Source organism: Oncorhynchus mykiss, chromosome 8 (assembly GCF_013265735.2).
Source record: "Oncorhynchus mykiss isolate Arlee chromosome 8, USDA_OmykA_1.1, whole genome shotgun sequence".
NCBI classification, from domain to species: domain Eukaryota; kingdom Metazoa; phylum Chordata; class Actinopteri; order Salmoniformes; family Salmonidae; genus Oncorhynchus; species Oncorhynchus mykiss.
In genome coordinates, this window is record NC_048572.1 from 5,284,434 (window position 1) to 5,306,002 (window position 21,569).

The 21,569-nt window shown below is 41.0% G+C and overlaps 1 protein-coding gene across 1 annotated transcript; it reads left to right on the forward strand.

The window, feature by feature from the left end:
• The first annotated feature begins 10,735 nt into the window (after nt 1-10,735).
• Nucleotides 10,736-20,880, forward strand: LOC110529165 (visual system homeobox 2). Its single transcript, XM_036984608.1, has 5 exons — nt 10,736-11,267; nt 11,884-11,968; nt 13,030-13,153; nt 18,834-19,014; nt 19,856-20,880. Exons 1-5 carry the CDS (start codon nt 10,898-10,900, stop codon nt 20,182-20,184), a joined length of 1,089 nt encoding a protein of 362 aa, XP_036840503.1. The 5' UTR covers nt 10,736-10,897; the 3' UTR covers nt 20,185-20,880.
• The last annotated feature ends 689 nt before the right edge of the window (nt 20,881-21,569 follow it).

Sequence of the window (21,569 nt, forward strand, 5' to 3'; positions counted from 1 at the left end):
CTTTTACAGCACTGATTGAAGAATATTTAGTCACAGTGGGTTTGACTGGGTTTTGAATCCCAGGTATCCTGCATGGCGTAAGACTGTCTTAGCCTGCTGAGCTCTGGAATCCAATGCAAGTTTGTGTGTCTGTGTGTCTGTCTGTCTGTGTGTCTGTGTGTCTGTGTGTGTGTGTTTGCGTGTGTGTTTGCGTGTGTGTGTGTGTGTTTGCGTGTATGTTTGCGTGTGTGTGTGTGTTTGCGTGTGTGTTTGCGTGTGTGTGTGTGTGTTTGCGTGTATGTTTGCGTGTGTGTGTGTGTGTGTGTGTGTGTGTGTGTGTGTGTGTGTGTGTGTGTGTGTGTGTGTGTGTGTGTGTGTGTGTGTGTGTGTGTGTGTGTGTGTGTGTGTGTGTGTGTGTGTGTGTGCGTGCGTACTGAACAAAACCTGATCGGTAAGAAGTAATTCTCCATCTCTTTACCATCATGTGTATCCGTCTACACCATAAGGTCAAAGGTCAAGCCCAGTTCGCAGTGACCCTCACTCACTCAGTAATATATTTGAACCAGGAGGAGTCCTGTGTCAGGACGTTTCAGTACGTCTGACTAAGGGCTCTATTCAATCCGCATCGTAGTTCAGCTTTACAGTGTGAATGACATTTAGAGGCAACTCTCACCTTACAGAGAGAGGTGGACATGGGCCCCGTCAGAGAGGTGGGCATCGGCCCCGTCAGAGAGGTGGGCATGGGCCCCATCAGAGAGGTGGGCATGGGCCCCGTCAAAAAGGTCAACGAGGTGAGAATGGCTGTGTGCTGACCGTACAGCAGGAGTGTATAGTGGTGGAAATGGTGAAATGGTCATTGAGGAGAACAATGACCCGTTTGCCAATGTGGCATTTATCAGCCTACCAACAATCACCTGCCATTTGAAGAGGCACCAGGTATCTATGAAACACATTTACCTGGTGCCTTCTGAGAGAAACAACTGCAGGCCGAGTATGTTCAGGGTACAGCGCTATATACTGTATTACAGTTACTATTAATGCACATGCTACTTCACATTATCATACTGGAATTATACTGTAAAAATAACTAACCAAACATGTATTTTTAGAGGGTGTTTGATGCTGCTGTGAACCATCACAACTATATCTTTGTCGACGAAGCGGACTTCAAACAGGCCAAAACTAAGGTACCGTAGGCGGAACCTCGTCGGACAAATGGGCGACCGTCCAAGTGCCTGGACAACGAAGGGGAAACGTCTCCATGTGCGCTGCTATCTCTGAAGATGGTGTGGTAGGACATAGGCCATTACTAGGATCCTACAACGCTGCTCACCTCCACTGTGTTTCTCAATTAAATTGATCAGGCCTGTCAAGGTGAAGCGGTCACCTGTGTGGGTCAATGTCAGGTTCCACCATTCAGAGGTGGTTTCGGGCCTGATGATTAAATTAACTAAACGTTATTGTCATGTATACTCCCTCTCCGGCCTCTAGGTCATCACGCTGCTGATTATCCCGCACACCTGTCACCATCATCTCACGCACCTGCTCCTCATGACACTCACCTGGACTCCATCACCTCCTTGATTATCTTCCCTGTATCTGTCACTCCCCTTGGTTCTTTCCTCAGGTATTATTGACTCTGGTTTCATGTCGGTGTGTTTATGTTTCGTGTTTTATTATTTAATTTATTTGTTAAAACACTCGCTCCCTGAACTCGCTCCCTGAACTCGCTCCCTGAACTTACTTCCTGACTCTCAGCGCGCACAGTTAATGTTATGTTGTTCTTTCAATCAATCAGACAGTATGTTGCAATTCTGTTTTCATTGTTATATGTTTTTGTATGAATGGTTGTAATCTTCATTAATCACACCTTTGATTACACATTGGATAGATATAATGAAAATTATCGATTTGATGTCAAATTTGTTGGGTAATTTAAGTCCATTGCCTAATATGAAAACTGTTTAATCTACTGTAATTTAATCTACTGTAATTTAATCTACTGTAATTTAATCTACTGTAATTTAAAGTACTGTAGCATATCACTTTCAGCGATTTGAAAAACTCCTTGTATTGTTTTCTATTGGATTAACTGGTAGTTAAAATAACTCAATTGAAAATATATCATTATGTTGTGTTTTGTTGATTAAACCTTTGTTCTCATTACATTTCAAAATAAACAAATATATTTTGAATCAACGGTTGTGTGGTGAGAGATATTTTACAATCCGAATGAAAGACAGGTTTTGAATGAAAGGCTGCGTTACAAGTCTAACCAGAGTGTTGTACTAAGAGTTGTGAACATGTACCACATACTTGTGAAAAATAGTACCAAAGCTATTTAAAAAAAAAAAAATGAAATAAGATATGCCAATTAGCACACACTTTTGTCCAAAGCAATTTACAGTAGTGCGGGCAGGCATACATTTTCGTTTGGGTGACCACAACCCACAATACCCACTTGACAACCACCTGATAAAGCAGAGATGAGATGATGATATGGGGGGTGGGAGAGGAGAGGGGGACAGAGAAGAGAGACTGGGGGGGAGGAGAGAGCGAGAGACCGGAGGGGGAATAGAGGAGAGAGAGAGACCGGAGGGGGGATAGAGGAGATAGAGAGACTGGGGGGATAGAGGAGAGGGAGACCGGAGGGGGGATAGAGGTAGAGAGAGACCGGAGAGGGAATAGAGGAGAGAGAGAGACTGGGGGGATAGAGGTAGAGAGAGACCGGAGGGGGAATAGAGGAGAGAGAGAGACTGGAGGGGGGATAGAGCAGAGAGAGAGACCGGAGGGGGGATAGAGGAGATAGAGAGACTGGGGGGATAGAGGAGAGGGAGACCGGAGGGGGGATAGAGGTAGAGAGAGACCGGAGAGGGAATAGAGGAGAGAGAGAGACTGGGGGGATAGAGGTAGAGAGAGACCGGAGGGGGAATAGAGGAGAGAGAGAGACTGGAGGGGGGATAGAGCAGAGAGAGAGACCGGAGGGGGGATAGAGGAGAGGGAGAGACTGGGGGGAGGATAGAGGAGAGAGAGAGAGACCGGAGGGAGGATAGAGGAGGGGGAATAGAGGAGAGAGAGAGCCTGGAGGGGGGATAGAGGAGAAAGAGAGGCTGGAGGGGGATAGAGGAGAGAGAGAGACTGGGGGGATAGAGGTAGAGAGAGACCGGAGGGGGAATAGAGGAGAGAGAGAGACTGGGGGGATAGAGGAGAGAGAGAGACCGGAGGGGGAATAGAGGAGAGAGAGAGACTGGGGGGATAGAGGAGAGAGAGAGACCGGAGGTGAGAATAGAGCAGAGAGAGAGAGACTGGAGGGGGGATAGAGGAGAAAGAGAGGCTGGAGGGGGATAGAGGAGAGAGAGAGACTGGGGGGATAGAGGTAGAGAGAGACCTGAGGGGGAATAGAGGAGAGAGAGAGAGACTGGGGGATAGAGGTAGAGAGAGACCGGAGGGGGAATAGAGGAGAGAGAGACTGGGGGGATAGAGGTAGAGAGAGACCGGAGGGGGAATAGAGGAGAGAGAGAGACTGGGGGGATAGAGGAGAGAGAGAGACCGGAGGGAGAATAGAGCAGAGAGAGAGAGACTGGAGGGGGGATAGAGCAGAGAGAGAGACCGGAGGGAGGATAGAGGAGGGGGAATAGAGGAGAGAGAGAGCCTGGAGGGGGGATAGAGGAGAAAGAGAGGCTGGAGGGGGATAGAGGAGAGAGAGAGAGACCGGAGGGGGGATAGAGGAGAAAGAGAGACTGGAGGGGGGATAGAGGAGAGAGAGAGACCAGAGGGGGATAGAGGAAAGAGAGAGACCGGAGGGGGGATAGAGGAGAAAGAGACTGGAGGGGGGATAGAGGAAAGAGAGAGACCGGAGGGGGGATAGAGGAGAGAGAGAGACCGGAGGGGGGATAGAGGAGAGAGAGAGACTAGAGGGGGGATAAAGGGGAGTGTGTGTGTGTGTGTGTGTGTGTGTGTGTGTGTGTGTGTGTGTGTGTGTGTGTGTGTGTGTGTGTGTGTGTGTGTGTGTGTGTATGTGTGTGTGTGTGTGTGTGTGTGTGTGTGTGTGTGTGTGTGTGTGTGTGTGTGTGTGTGTGCTTTTGGGAACTATTCAGACCCCTTCCCATTTTCCACACGCTACAGCCTTGTTCTAAAATTCATTAAATACTTTTCCCCTTCCTCATCAATCTGCACACAATACCCATAATACCCCAAAATGACAAAACAAAAACATTTTTTTTCACATTTTTTACAAATTGAAAACAGATATACATTATTTATATAAGTATTCAGGCCCTTTGCAATTAGACTCAAGATTGAGCTCAGGTTCATCCTGTTTCCAGTGATCATCTTTGAGATCTTTTTTACAACTTGATTGGAGTCCACCTGTGGCAAATTCAATTGATTGGACATGATTTGGAAAGGCACACACCTGTCTATATAAAGTCCCACAGTTGACAGTGCATGTCAGATCAGAAACAAGGCCATGAGGTCGAAGGAATTGTCCGTAGAGCTCCGAGACAAGACTGTGTCGAGTCACAGATCTGGTCAAGGGTACAAAAAGCATTCTGCAGCATTAAAGGTCCCCAAGAACACAGTGGCCTCCATTGTTAAATGGAAGAAGTTTGGAACCACCAAGACTCTTCCTAGAGCTGGCCGCCTGGCCGAACTGAGCAATCGGGGAGAAGAGCCTGGTCAGGGAGGTGACCAAGAACCCGATGGTCACTCTGACAGAGCTCCAGAGTTCCTCTGTGGAGATGGGAGAACCTTCCAGAAGGACAACCATCTCTGCAGCACTCCACCAATCTCCACCAATCAGGCCTTTATGGTAGAGTGGCCAGACGGAAGCCACTCCTCAGTGAAAAGCACATGACAGCCTGCTTTGAGTTTGCCAATAGACACCTCAAGGACTCCGATTATGAGAAACAAAATTCTCTGGTCTGATGAAACCAAGACTGAACTCTTTCGCCTAAATGCCAAGCGTCACATCAGAAGGAAACCTGGCACCATCCCTACGGTGAAGCATGGTGGTGGCAGCATCATGCTGTGGGGATGTTTTTCAGCGGCAGGGACTGGGAAACTAGTCATGATCGAGGGAAAGATGAATGGAGCAAAGTACAGAGAGATCCTTGATGAAAACCTACTCCAGAGCACTCAGGACATCAGAATGGGGCGAAGGTTCACCTTCCAACATGACAATGACTGTAAGCACACAGCCGAGACAATGCAGGAGTGGCTTCGGGACAAGTCTCTGAATGTCCTTGGTTGCCAAAGCCAGAACTCGGACTTGAACCCAATCAAACATCTCTGGAGAGACCTGAAAACAGCTGTGCAACGACACTCCCCATCCAACCTGACAGAGCTTGAGAGGATCTGCAGAGACGAATGGGAGAAACTCCGCAAATACAGGTGTGCCAAGCTTGTAGCGTCAAACCCAAGAAGACTCAAGGCTGTAATCGCTGCCAAAGGTGCTTCATCAAAGTACTGAGTGAAGGGTCTGAATAGTTATGTAAATGTGATTTTTCTGTTTTTTGTTTGTTTTAAAACATTTGCAACAATATATAAAAATGTGTTTTTGCTTTCATGGTTTGTCTTTATGAGCTATTGTGTGAAGATTGATGAGTGGGAATGAACTTCCGAATGTACTTTATGTACTGTATAGACTATATACTGTATCTACTATATTCTGTATAGACTATATACTGTATCTACTATATACTGTATAGACTATATACTGTATCTACTATATCCTGTATAGACTATATACTGTATCTACTATGTACTGTGTCTACTATGTACTTTATCTACTATGTACTGTATCTACAATATACTGTATCTACTATATACTGTATCTACTATATCCTGTATAGACTATATACTGTATAGACTATGTACTGTATCTACTATGTACTATATAGACTTTATACTGTATAGACTATATACTATATAGACTATATACTGTATCTACTATGTACTGTATATACTATGTACTGTATAGACTATATACTGTATAGACTATATACTGTATAGACTATATACTGCTTAGAGAATATACTGTATAGACTATGTACTGTATAGACTATATACTGTCTAGACTATATACTGTGAAGACTATGTACTGTATAGACTATATACTCTATCTACTATATACTGTATAGACTATATTATTTATCTACTATATACTGTATAGACGAAATACTGTATCTACTATATACTGTATAGACTATGTACTGTATAGACTATATACTGTATAGACTATGTACTGTATATATTATATACTGTATAGACTATATACTGCATAGACTATATACTGCATAGACTATGTACTGTATAGACTATATACTGTATAGACTATATACTGTATCTACTATATACTGTATCTACTATATACTGTATAGACTATGTACTGTATAGACTATGTACTGTATATTATTTTCTGTAATATATTATATTATGTAATATATTATATTCTGTATAGACTATGTACTGTATACATTATATACCACATATATCATACACTGTAATATATTATATTCTGTAATATATTATATACTGTATAGACTATGTACTGTATATATTATTTTCTGTAATATATTATATTATGTAATATATTATATACTGTAATATATTATATACTGTATAGACCATATACTGTACAGACTATGTACTGTATAGACTATATACTGTATAGACTATGTACTGTATAGACTATATATTTAATATATTATTTTCTGTAATATATTATATACTGTAACATATTATATTATGTAATATATTATATTCTGTATAGACTATGTACTGTATAGACTATGTACTGTATAGACTATATTCTGTATAGACTATGTACTGTATAGACTATGTACTGTATAGACTATGTACTGTATAGACTATGTACTGTATAGACTATGTACTGTATATATTATTTGATGTCATATATTATATACTGTATATATTATACTCTGTAATATATTCTATTATGTATAGACTATATTCTGTATAGTCTATGTACTGTATAGACTATATACTGTATAGACTATATTCTGTATAGACTATGTACTGTATAGACTATATTCTGTATAGACTATGTACTGTATAGACTATGTACTGTATAGACTATATTCTGTATAGACTATATACTGTATAGACTATATTCTGTATAGACTATGTACTGTATAGACTATATTCTGTATAGACTATGTACTGTATAGACTATGTACTGTATAGACTATATTCTGTATAGACTATATACTGTATAGACTATATTCTGTATAGACTATGTACTGTATAGACTATATTCTGTATAGACTATGTACTGTATAGACTATATTCTGTATAGACTATATACTGTATAGACTATATTCTGTATAGACTATGTACTGTATAGACTATGTACTGTATAGACTATGTACTGTATAGACTATGTACTGTATATATTATTTTATGTCATATATTATATACTGTACATATTATACTCTGTAATATATCATATACTGTATATACTATATTCCGTATAGACTATGTACTGTATAGACTATATTCCGTATAGACTATATACTGTATAGACTATATATTGTATAGACTATATTATGTATAGACTATATTCTGTATAGACTATATTCCGTATTTATTATATTCTGTATGTATTAAACTCTGTAATATATTATGTACTGTATAGACTATATACTGTATGTATTATATTCTGTACAGACTATATTCTGTATACATTATACTCTGTATATATTATACTCTGTATACATTATACTCTGTATATATTATACTCTGTATATATTATATTCTGTGCAGACTATATTCTGTATATATTATATTCGGTACAGACTATATTCTGTATATATTATACTCTGTAATATATTATATACTGTATAGACTATATTCTGTATATAGTATACTCTGTAATATATTATATACTGTATAGACTATGTACTGTAATATATTATATACTGTATAGACTATGTACTGTATCAGAGACCGTTTTTACTCTATTCAGTTGGTTTTGAAGTTATGTATCCAAATATTATAAAACCTTACTTCAGATCAAACGTCAAATGATTGATCATTCAAATTATTGAACGTTGAGGCATATTGTGCCACGCAGTGCACACTGCGCTCGAGATGAGACAAATGACGTATCCACTAACCATCATGGGGGTCATTAGCAGAAAATCGATGGTGCTGTTTGGTGGTGCAGCGGCGGCGGCCCACCATCCCATCACACGCCGTTCTAGAAGGACGCCAAACGGGTCCGGGATAAATCAGGTATTTATTTATTCATTGCCACATGGCACTTTGATAAGGTCGGTGTTATCTCCTGCCTCCATCGAAGGCGTCTGCTCATTTCCATAAATTGTATCTCAGTCCTCGACATAATTACGTGTCCAGATGTCCAAAAGTGTGCCACAAATTATCCCTGAGCGAAACAAACTCCACCTTAATTGAATAATAGCTGATTAGACAGGATTAGTTATGTAAAAAAATTAAATAATTGGGGGATATTTTCGTTCGATATCTGCTCAATATAAAATCACAAAACAGGTTCTCGTGAGAGGGAGATGAATGGAATGAAGCTGGAGATATCTTTGACTTGGTCCTAAAATCTGTAACCTTTTAGGAGGTCTTTGTTTGACCATGCTGTCAAGGTCGTCAACATCATTTTTGAAATCGGATTTGTGTTTTCACATCCTTGTCAACGTCTTTATTTTTTTTCATACATACAATCTATATCCCTGTAGATAATAGCAATGTGATGAAACGTCATCACCATCCCTCACCAAGAAAAACAACACGCTCGTTTTAATCATGGCCTTTGTTATTTGTGGTCATTTTAGGGCATTAACTGTAAAGGATGGGGTTTTTAAATCGTTCTGATGCCACCCTGTTGTGTGTGTGTCCTAAATACTCTGAACAGGGACATTGTACTCTTAATCATGTGACCTGTTTAAAAAAAAAATACAAAAAAAGTAATATCAACAGATGCGCAAAATGAAGCATTGTGAAAAAACATTTAGTATGCAAAACTAATTAGAATATGCAAATCGCTCGCGCAGCCCACTGATTAGACGTCAGGGATTAATTTTTATGAGCGTTTTTTAACAAATTAATTAGTTATTCTGTATACTGGTAATAAACTGTTTGAATTGCGACCTGACATTTTAGCTCTAGTGATGTTTTTCGGATTACCACAAGAACTTGAGTTTTAGTGTATTCTTTATTTGATAGGCTACATCAGTGGTAGGCCAATTAATTCATCGAGGTTAAAGAATATGCATTTTTGTCATAATTTTTATTCTGATTAAGGTCAAATAGCCTAAATGAGATCCAGTCAGGTATCCAGTCAAGTATGCCTACAAATCGAGACACACAAAAAACACACATATAAACAAAAATCGATTGTAATTATGACAGACAAAACGAAATGAAGCCTAACATATTATTAAAGGTTATGTTGCTGAATAGTAACAACAATAATATGTAGGCTTATGTTGTTTTTTGTTTTTTCCTTGATTCGTTTTTTCCTTACTCACTTTTACAACATCTATGATACAACCATAGATCCAGTGGTCATCATAGTGGTCATTATCCAAAGTCATATTCAATATTGTGTTCCATTGTGTCATATTTCCTTATATAGTATATTAATGACACGGGAATGATGTGATATTCAGAGCCAGTCAGGCACAGACCCAAACTCTGTCCAGATTAAGCAGTTGAGGGCTTTATCCGGATGATTGGATACTTTACGACCCGATGGCTGCGGGATTAAGGCCCTGGAATCATCGAGACAGGGATAGGGAGATGGAGAACCCGGGCTACAGTGAAAGTAATACCCAGAACAAGTTTTTAGTAATCGATTTTTACTCTACGCTGGTAATATAATGAAAGGTTTTACTCAAGCCTTCAAAAACACTCTCCTTTGTTGTGGCCATTTATTGTGTGAGTTGAGGATTCAATTGAGCGGTCCTGATTGGGCGAGACATGTCGAGAATGTTTTTTGTTAGGTCCTGTGTCTCGTTGAGATTAGATTGTATTCATGTGAATTCAATCTTGGGAGAAAAATCAACACTTAACTAATTGGACGGGAATTAAAATAGCCTACAATTTAAACACATATTTACATAGCCTATGTCGCAGCATTAAAAAAAGTAATGGTTTGCCTTATTTATGTGGTTCATAATTGGATTCTTGATAGTCTGTAGTTTAAAATGAACTCGTCACCTCAAGTATTACCTTATGCAAAAAACGATTCCCTGTTACCTTATCGAATGTCCAGATTCATAATCCATCACTTCGTTAAACTCAGACAGTAAACATATCAATGTAGAATAATGTTTCGATTTTCGACGACAGCTTGATCTGAAAAAAAAAAACAACACTTGACAACCTAAAAAAAAATCGAATAAGCATGTATGGCGTTGGCAACGCGCACTATTCTGTGAACCACAGTCTTGATGGCGGTAAAATAACAGGAGCTCTGCATTCTGATTCATGTCACCAATTCTGGACCGTTTGCAGTAACAGAGGCTTTATGGTGGGTTAATAAACCATGTTGTCTGGAAAAACCTTCTCTTAATTAACAAATCTAAAAAGACTTTAAAATGCATTTTATTTGAATCGATCTGCCATCGCGAAAGAATCGCTTGACCCCTTCTGTTGTCTTGTTGAATGTGGCGTTGAGTTCTCTCTGTGGTAATTGGCTGAGAGAAATGACCCCTGGCGCCAGGAACCTGTTGGATAAAAAGGGAACGTTGCGGAGGGAGAAAAAAGCAGAGAGAGAGAGAGAGAGAGAGAGAGAGCACACTGGTGATTGCACACGGGACTGGCTTGTGCAGGGCGGGAACACCAATCAGGGAATACCATCAGAGAACAGTTATGACAGGAAAATAATGGACCGTTCTTTTCAGACTCTTTGAATAAACAGAAAATGGCTTCGCCCTTAAAACTAGTTGGACTTCAGCACCAACCGTCGAAAATGGGTTCTATTACGACACATAGATGCACAGGATTTGGAATCCAGGAAATTCTGGGCTTGAACAAGGAGCCGCCCGCGTTTCCGCGGCATCCGTTGGAATCTCTGCAGCACAGGGCGCACCTTCTGACGGCTAGGTCGGCTTTGGGCCCCGCGGCAGTCGGGGTTGGAATGGGAATTATTGGTCCAGGAGGGATTCATTCGTTTTACAGCCAGCCTGCCTTTCTGGAGGTGTTGCAGGAGGCGCAGAGTGTTCACCTTCAGCCGCTCAACAGGGCCAGGGCAACGGGACAGCTGGATGCCCACCACTCCGCAAGCTGTTCTGGTAAATTTAGAAAAATGTTTTATTTACATTTGTATATTTATGTTAAACAAATAGACTCGTTTTTAATGGTGAACGAGTGCTGCGAGTTTTCAATCTCATTTGATTTAATCTTTTAGTTGCACCTCGACTCACGTTGGTTTGAGCGCCCTCCACTTCTTTCCAAAGTTTATGTTGCAGCCAAATGAAAATGTAATTCTGATTTTAATGATTGCAAATTCTCTTCTCCTCTCGCCACACTGTAGGACAGTGTTTCCTAAACTAAATAGCCACAGGTATATTGCTAATACAATTACAATATAATACTTATAAACTGTTATCCTCCACAGGGATTACCAAAAACTCGGTCCCTCGGGACCCCAAATTGCACGTTTGGTTTTGCCCTAACATCACACAGCTGATTCAAATGAGCAGAGCTTAATGATTAGTTATGTGATTTTTCGAGTCGGCTGTGTTAATAAGTGCTCCGGAAAAAACCAAAACGTGAGCACCTTGGGGTCCCGAGGACCGGGTTTTGGTAAACCCTGTGTAGGATAACAGTTTATAAGTATTATGTTGTAATTGTATTAGCAATATACCTGCGGCTATTTAATAATAAACTAGGGTTGTTTATTTACAGATTCAGATGACGTTTCCTCCAGTGAAAAGACATTTTCTAATTCATCCATGAGCCAGAACAAGAAAAGAAAGAAGAGACGTCACAGGTAAAACTATTAACTATTACTAATATTTACCTCACTGTGTTTGAATTGGACTATAAGACATTTTAGGGATATATAAATGAACACAATTCCGTGCGAAGTTTTTTTTTGTGAAGCGTTTGGAAAGCGAAATATTAAAATTCATATAACCTACAGTATTTCGATGTATGCACCTCCCTACATCTTCTCAGAACACGTATATTAACGAAAACGTCTAAAACAACTCATTGTCAAGAATGAATCGAAATAGATCTCTAAATTATTTTAATTCTTCAAATAGAGATGAGATGGTATATCATTATGACATTTGTTTTGCGATAGGAGACGGCTTATATTATATTTATTATTATTATTATATATTATATTATATATACTAATTAGTCGAGAGGTTTATATTTTCGATACAGTTCTCTTCCTACTGTAGCAATAAAGAAAACGAAGTAGAAAATCGATTTTCTTCATTTGATAACATAACAGTATTCCGCATGAAATATTTTGAATAAAAAAAATCTTGACATTTTAATGCATGCAATCACGGATAGCCTACAAGGTGTCAATATCTCTGGTGCCGTTTATTCCACAAGTAGTTTAATTTAAGGGGGGGGGGGGGGGGGGGGGGGGGGGGGGGGGGGGGGGGGGGAATGAATGTCCTGATAATGTAATTATTTATGGAACTTATTCATATTTTTATTTGATAAATAGTTTTGTGATCTATGTGGTATGAACTAAACATTCTGTATTGACTAAATTATGATTATCTATTGTTATTAAAACGTTTTTGATTGGCCGAGATTTGATTCAGAGTGGAAAGTGTATGCTTTGTGCTTGACATACACAGCACTTCATTCACTTATATATATATATTTAAGGGCAATGGTGTTTAAAAAAAAAACATATCTATTTTTATTTAACTTATTTTTATCCAGGAAGTCCTTTTGAGGTCAGAATATCTATTTTTATGAGGGAGACCTTGATTTTATAGACTTGAAACTTGGAGGCAGAATTCAACTCTAAAATGTTTGTCACCAAAATAAGTTTGTTTGTTTGTTCTCTTCTCTCATCAGAACTATATTTACTTCGTATCAGCTGGACGAGTTGGAGAAGGCTTTCAACGAGGCCCACTACCCCGATGTTTACGCCAGAGAGATGCTCTCCATGAAGACGGAACTTCCAGAGGACAGGATACAGGTGCATAACATACTGTAACCTGGCTGTGTGTGTGTGTGTGTGTGTGTGGCCTGATGTGTGTCTGTGTGTGCTCATACTGTAACCTGGCTGTGTGTGTGTGTGTGTGTGTGTGTGTGTGTGTGTGTGGCCTGATGTGTGTCTGTGTGTGCTCATACTGTAACCTGGCAGTGTGTGTGTGTGTGTGCAACACTCTGTCATCATCACCGCACCTTCTCTGATCAATTACAGTTGAGCGTGCATAACTATCCCCCCCCCCCCCCCCCCCCCCCCCCCCCCCCCAAAAAAAAAAAGGTGTAGAGCCACCCTTTGCAGCAATTACAGCTGCAAGTCTCTTGGGGTGTGTCTCTATCAGCTTGGCACATCTAGCCACTGGGATTTTTGCCGATTCTTCAAGGCCAAACTGCTCCAGCTCCTTCAAGTTGGATAGGTTCCGCTGGTGTACAACAATCTTTAAGTCATACCACAGATTCTCAATTGGATTGAGGTCTGGGCTTTGACTAGGTCATCCCAAGACATTTAAATGTTTCCCCTTAAACCACTCGAGTGTTGCTTTAGCAGTATGCTTAGGGTCATTGTCCGGCTGAAAGATGAACCTCCGTCCCAGTCTCAAATCTCTGGAAGACTGAAACAGGTTTCCCTCAAGAATTTCCCTGTATTTAGCGCCATCCATCATTCCTTAAATTCTGACCAGTTTCCAAGTCCCTACCGAGGAAAAACATCCCCAGAGCATGATGCTGCCACACCATGCTTCACTGTGGGGATGATGTTCTCGGGGTGATGAGAAGTGTTGGGTTTGCGCCAGACATAGCATTTTCCTTGATGGCAACAATTTTAGTCTCATCTGACCAGAGTTTCCCGCATGCCTTTTGGTGAACACCAAACGTGTTTGCTTATTTTTTTCTTTAAGCAATGGATTTGTTTTGGTCACTCTTCCGTAAAGCCCAACTCTGTGGAGTGTACAGCTTAAAGTGGTTTTATGGACAGATACTCCAATCTCCGCTGTGGAGCTTTGCAGCTCATTCAGGGTTATCTTTGGTCTCTTTGATGCCTCTCTGATTAATGCCCTCCTTGTCTAGTCTGATTAATGCCCTCCTTGTCGAGTTTTGGTGGGCGGCCCTCTCTTGGCAGGTTTGTTGTGGTGCCATATTCTTTCCATTTTCTAATAATGGATTTAATGGTGCTCCATGGGTTGTTCAATGTTTCTGATATTTTTTATAACCCAGCCCTGATCTGTACTTCTCCACAACTTTGTCCCTGACGTATTTGGAGAGCTCCTTGGTCTTCATGTTGCCGCTTGCTTGGTGGTGCCCCTTGCTTTTTGGTGTTGCAGACTCTGGAGCCTTTCAGAACAGGTGTGTGTGTATATACACTGCTCAAAAAAATAAAGGAACACTAAAATAACACATCCTAGATCTGAATGAATGAAATATTCTTATTAAATACTTTTTTCGTTACATAGTTGAATGTGCTGACAACAAAATCACACAAAAATTATCAATGGAAATCAAATTTATCAACCCATGGAGGTCTGAATTTGTAGTCACATTCAAAATTAAAGTGGAAAACCACACTACAGGCTGATCCAACTTTGATGTAATGTCCTTAAAACAAGTCAAAATGAGGCTCAGTAGTGTGTGTGGCCTCCACGTGCCTGTATGACCTCCCTACAATGCCTGGGCATGCTCCTGATGAGGTGGCGGATGGACTCCTGAGGGATCTCCTCCCAGACCTGGACTAAAGCATCCGCCAACTCCTGGACAGTCTGTGGTGCAACGTGGCGTTGGTGGATGGAGCGAGACATGATGTCCCAGATGTGCTCAATTGGATTCAGGTCTGGGGAACAGGCAGGCCAATCTAGTGCTCCTCCTGCTCCTCCTTGCACAAAGGCATAGGTAGTGGTCCTGCTGCTGGGTTGTTGCCCTCCCATGGCCTCCTCCACGTCTCCTGATGTACTGAACTGTCTCCTGGTAGCACCTCCATGCTCTGGACACTACACTGACAGACACAGCAAACCTTCTTGCCACAGCTCGCATTGATGTGCCATCCTGGATGAGCTGCACTACCTGAGCCACTTGTGTGGGTTGTAGACTCCATCTCATGCTACCACTAGAGTGAAAGCACCGCCAGCATTCAAAAGTGACCAAAACATCAGCCAGGAAGCATAGGAACTGAGAAGTGGTCTGTGGTCACCACCTGCAGAACCACTCCTTTATTGGGGATGTCTTGCTATTTTGCCTAGAATTTCCACCTGTTGTCTATTCCATTTGCACAACAGCATGTGAAATGTATTGTCAATCAGTGTTGCTTCCTAAGTGGACAGTTTGATTTCACAGAAGTGTGATTGACTTGGAGTTACATTTTGTTGTTTAAGTGTTCCCTTTATTTTTTTGAGCAGTGTATATACTGCGATCATGTGACACTTATATTGCACACAGGTGGACTTTATTTAACTAATTATGTGACTTCTGAAAGTAATTGGTTGCACCAGGTCTTATTTAGGGGCTTTATAGCGAAGGGGGTTAATACATATGCACGCACCACTTTTACGTTTTCTATTTTTTGAAAGAAGTAGTTTTTTTCACTTCACCAATTTTGGACAATTTTGTGTATGTCCAATACATGAGAACCAAATATAAATCAATTTAAATTACAGGTTGTAATGCAACAAAATAGGAAAAACGCCAAAGGGGATGAATACTTTCGCAAGGCACTGTAATACCACCACCACACCTTCTCTGCTCAATTAACACCCTATCACCACCACCACCACACCTTCTCTGCTCAATTAACACCCTATCACCACCACCACACCTTCTCTGCTCAATTAACACCCTATCACCACTACCACCACACCTTCTCTGCTCAATTAACACCCTATCACCACCACCACCACACCTTCTCTGCTCAATTAACACCCTATCACCACTACCACCACACCTTCTCTGCTCAATTAACACCACATTTCCTCTGGTGTAATTCGTTAAATCATCCATCGACTCAGCCATCGACTCAGCCATCGACTCAGCCATCCACTCAGCCATCCACTCAGCCATCCACTCAGCCATCCACTCAGCCATCCACTCAGCCAGACAGGAAGGCGGAGAGATGCTTTTAACACAAGGCATGGTGGGAGCCATCAATGAAAGGATAACTACAGTGAAATTAATTAGCATGGGTCAATGGCAGGGCTCTCCTGGGTTCTTAGCTCTTTAATTTCCCTGGTGATTTTTGAAAGCCTGTCACCCATTGATTGGCTCTGGAAATTAACTTATTTTTCAATCAGCCTCCACGTGCCCCTAGGGTCAACCTTCTCTCCTCCCCTTTCTCAGCTCAGCTGTTTCACACACGCGCACACACAGCACGTGTACACACAGACACACACACAAACACACACACACTCTGCTCTCTGCTGTGTGCCCTGGAAGTAATTCCTTATCTCCAGACCTATCACCGTGAGATGGGGGTTATCTCCAGACCCATCTCTCTTCTCTCTGTATCTTTCTCCCTGATCTATATGCATGTCTCTGAATCTGAAGTGGTGAGGTTATTACTGGGTCTCCACTGTGGAAATCAATTTAGGCACTCGATTAGTCTAGGGGAGAGGGAGTCGCACACACACACACACACACACACACACACACACACACACACACACACACACACACACACACACACACACACACACAGGTGAATCTAGCAGAAACAGCATAATATCTGCTTATCGTCTCCATCAGGTGTCCTTGTTCTATAACTAGAGAATAAAGACTGTGGTACACAATCATTATGTCCAATCAATGGACGTTTAAGTTCACCAGGCTACTCTCACCTTATCATGTGGGTGTGATACCAGTGACTTGATGTTTAAATTGAGACGTCCTCTTTCCGCTCTCCATCACAGGACTCCTTGAAACACAGTGATTGTTGCTAAGTGGACCATCCTAGCTAAATACTGATTGTTTTTTAAAATCTCTTTTTTTTCATATCAGATCTTCATATCAGATCTTCTTTTTGTTAGGATGTGTGTAAAACATTTAGTGTCTGCTACGCCAATTTGCTGTTTGACTTATGGATGATGTCAATACAGCTATATATATATATATATATTATATATACATATATTTTTACTTGTTTTATATTATATTGAAGGACATATGCAGAAACATAAAATGCAGTCAAGTTTGGACAACTATTTATTCAAGGGTTTTTCTTAATTTTGTACTATTTTCTACGTTGTATAATAATAGCTAAGACATCAGAACTATCATATAACACATATGGAATCATGGAGTAACCAAAAAAGTGTTAAACAAATCAAAATATATTTGAGATTCTTCAAAGTAGCCACCTTGATGACAGATTTGCAAACTCTTGGCATTCTCTCAACCAGCTTCACCTGGAATGCTTTTCCAGCAGTCTTGAAGGAGTTCCCACATATGCTGAGCACTTTTTGGCAATGGTGTAAAGTACTCAAGTATGACAATTGGGTACTTTTTCCACCACTGCTTGTTGGCTGCTTTTCCTTCACTCTGCGGTCCAACTAATCCCAAACCATCTCAATTGGTTTGAGCTTCGGGTGATTGTGGAGGCCAGGTCATCCCCATCACTCTCCTTCTTGGTCAAATAGCCCTTAAACAGCCTGGAAGTGTGTTGGGTCATTGTCCTGTTGAAAAACAAATGATAGTCCCACTAAGCACAAACCAGATGGGACGGTGTATCGCTGCAGAATGCTGAGAGCCTGCTGGTTATGTGTGTCTTGAATTCTAAATAAATCAGTGTCACCAGCAAAGCACCATCACACCTCCCGATGTAGAGATCATCCGTTCACCTACTCTGCGTCACAAAGACACGGCGGTTGGAACCAACAATCTCAAATTTGGACTCATGAGACCAAAGGACAGATTTCCACCTGATGTCCATTGCTCGTGTTTCTTGGCCCAAGCAGGTCTCTTCTTATTATTGGTTTCCTTTAGTAGTGGTTTCTTTCCAACAATTCGACCATGAAGGCCTGATTCGCGCAGTCTCCTCTGTACAGTTGATGCTGAGATGTGTCTGTTACTTTAACTCCGTGAAGCACTTATTTGGGCTGCAATCTGAGGTGCAGTTAACTCTAATGAACTTATCCTCTGCAGCAGAGGTAACTCTGGGTCTTGCTTTCCTGTGGCGGTCCTTATGATAGCCAGTTTCATCATAGGGCTTTATAGTTTTTGTTACTGTCTTTTCTCTTTGCTTATTTGAGCTGTTCTTGCGATTATATGGACTTGGTCTTTTACCAAATAGGGCTATCTTCTGTATACCACCCCTACCTTGTCACAACACAACTGATTAGCTCAAATGCGGTAAGAAGGGAAGAAATTCCACAAAATAACTTTTAACAGGGCACACCTGTTATTTAAAATGCACTCCAGGGGACTACTTTATGAAGCTGGTTGAGAGAATGCCAAGAGTGTGCAAAGCTGTCATCAAGGCAAAGGGTGGCTACTTTTTAAGAATCTAAAATATATTTTGATTTGTTTAGCATTTTTTTGGTTACTACATGATTCCATATGTGTTGTTTCATAGTTTTATGCCTTCACTATTATTCTACATTGAAGAAAATAAAGAAAAATCCCTGGAATGGCTCGATGTGTCCAAACTTTTGAACCTAAACTTCCATCCGCTGTCCCTTCCTCCCTTCCTGCAGGTTTGGTTTCAGAACCGCCGTGCCAAGTGGAGGAAGAGGGAGAAGTGTTGGGGTCGCAGCAGTGTGATGGCGGAGTACGGCCTGTACGGTGCCATGGTCCGCCACTCCATCCCTCTGCCCGAGTCCATCCTCAAGTCAGCCAAGGACGGCGTCATGGATTCCTGCGCCCCATGGCTACTGGGTAAGGCACTGTGCTAATGTGGGTGAGTGGGTGGGTGTGCTGGGGTCCCATGTGGCTCAGTTGTTGGAGCATGACACTTGCAACGTCAGGGTTGTGTGTTCGATTCCCGCGGGGGACCAGTATGAATGAAAATGTATGTACTCACTAGTGTAAGTCGCTCTGGATAAGAGCGTGTGCTAGATGACTAACATGTTTGCTTCTGCAGTACACTTTGTTTTCAATTAGTTACCATCTCATTGATCTATGCTAATCAATTGACCGATACGTCCAGCAGAGAGGAGATGCATCTTAATCCAGTCTGATAAAGTAGGATTATCATCTTATTGATTAACACCCGTCATTGACACTTTTTATCGACTCCCGACAAGTCTGACATTGAGGTCAAAACCTTTTCGAAAATCCTCCCTTTCCTTAACCATGATGTAGTTAGTGGAACGTTCAGGTGGAGAGCTTGGTTTAACTATTCACGTACCGTATTTTTTACATTTATATTTATTTTAAATCCCAGTCCCCCGTCCCCGCAGGAGGCCTTTTGTCTTTTTGGTAGGCCGTCATTGTAAATAAGAATTTGTTCTTCACTGACTTGCCTAGTTAAATAAAAACATGTTTTAATAAAATAAATGGTTCAACGATCAGTTTAAACCTCTCTGTTAGTGAGGGCGCCTTTCCCATGTTGCCTCCTGACCATGGTGGAGGTCAGAAACACTAACTGACCAAGACCTTCTACTACCTGCCAGCTACAGCTCAATACGAGCTTGAAATTCCTAGTACTGTAGCTTTGTTGTTTTTAAACGTGCATGTCTCTAAATGGGATGAGTACAATGATTTATTTTCCTTCCAGGTATGCACAAGAAGTCCATGGATACCCCTGTACCAACCTCTTCTGGGAAACTAGAAGCTCCCCATTCCCAACCGCCTGCCAGGGAACGAGAGAGGGAGAGAGTGGTGGAGAAAACAGAGGAGGAGGAGAGGAGGATGGAGAGTACCAGATCGTCCATGTCCAAAGAGGAACTGCGAGAGAATAGCATCGCTGCACTCAGAGCTAAAGCACTGGAACACAGCGCTAAGATGCTGGGGACACATCCTGGGGACGGACCACCGGGAACAGTTTCAGGGGACGGAACAGGGGGACAGCCAGTGGAGACAGAGGACAAAGAGGAGGACAGTTGAAGCCTGCGTTGGAGAGAGAGAGAGAGAGCCCAGTCACTGATATGAATGCTCATCGTCTGAAGAAGTTGATGCCCTCTCTGTAAAGAACACTGTTTACATACTCCTGATGTCTATACTATCATAAACAAGATGGTATCGGTCACAATACACAATATTCTCAGTAGCAAAAAAAAGTTCATAATGTTTCTTTGACACCAAGACCTGATATCGTCAACATCAAAATCCTTCAGTCATGGAGATCAATTTTGTACAGATCACATTTTGCATCATGGGAAATTCCGCCTCGGTAAACTGCTATAACTATACCCCGGTCTATAACTGTCCACTGTTTTGTAATCTGTCAGCTATTTGGGTGCTTGCTATTCTGCGACTTTAGGCCGACTAACTATTTGGTTACGTAGATCAGTCTCTACATAACATAATAGGGGACAGTACATAGGCTAAGGTAATACTCAAAACATGTCGTGACAAAAATATACATGGTGTCTTGTGGAAAAAACAAGAGACTAAACTTGCAGAGGATTCGTGGACCTTTTTAACACAAACATATTCTCTTGAAATGTATGGTGGATTTCTCTATTGTAATAATTTTAAAACGAAATATAGCTACGTTCATGTAGTTGGAAATGAGTAAGTTGTGTTTTTGTTTCGTCTCTGTGTTCTGTATAAGAGTAATAAAACGTTATTTACGTGGAAGATTCAGGGGTATCGTGTGTGTGTGTGTGTATTGATGAGGATTCATTAAGAATAGCCTAAATTACATAAACCACATTGCATAGGTCTGTCATAATAGGCTATTTTAAATCGAAACATATTGATTGATCTTGTAATATAAATAGACTAATTGTGTTATAGGTTATACCCCAGTTGCACCAAACTGATAGCCTATAACCTAATCAACTAAACGCTCTGAATAGGTCATGAGCCAGACAGGTAGCCTAAGAAGGAACGAAAATGAATGATTTAGGCTACCTTATTAGTTGCCTATTGTTTCAAGGCTACAGCCTACAAATAAATACATTGTGAAGCGAGGGTGACACAATAGACTGGCTGGGACATTAGCGCCAGCATTTAATATCTTTCATAAAATTCCTTAAACCTTCTTTTACTAAAACCAGATCTATCCTTTGTTTGTTTCAAATCCCCTAAAACCACCTGCCTTCTAGAAAATTCTCTTTTGTCTGGATTTTCGTCTCTCCATATATCAATCATTCCTTTTTCTAACATAATCTTCTTTAAACAATATTTCGTTGTATTAAATCATAGTGTATAAATTGAATTAAATAAAAATTACATGAAAAATGCATTATTAGGCTCAGTCTATATTATTACGCTCTGTCTATATGTGGCTTCAGGGAAAATGCAGGCTCATATGAACCTGAACC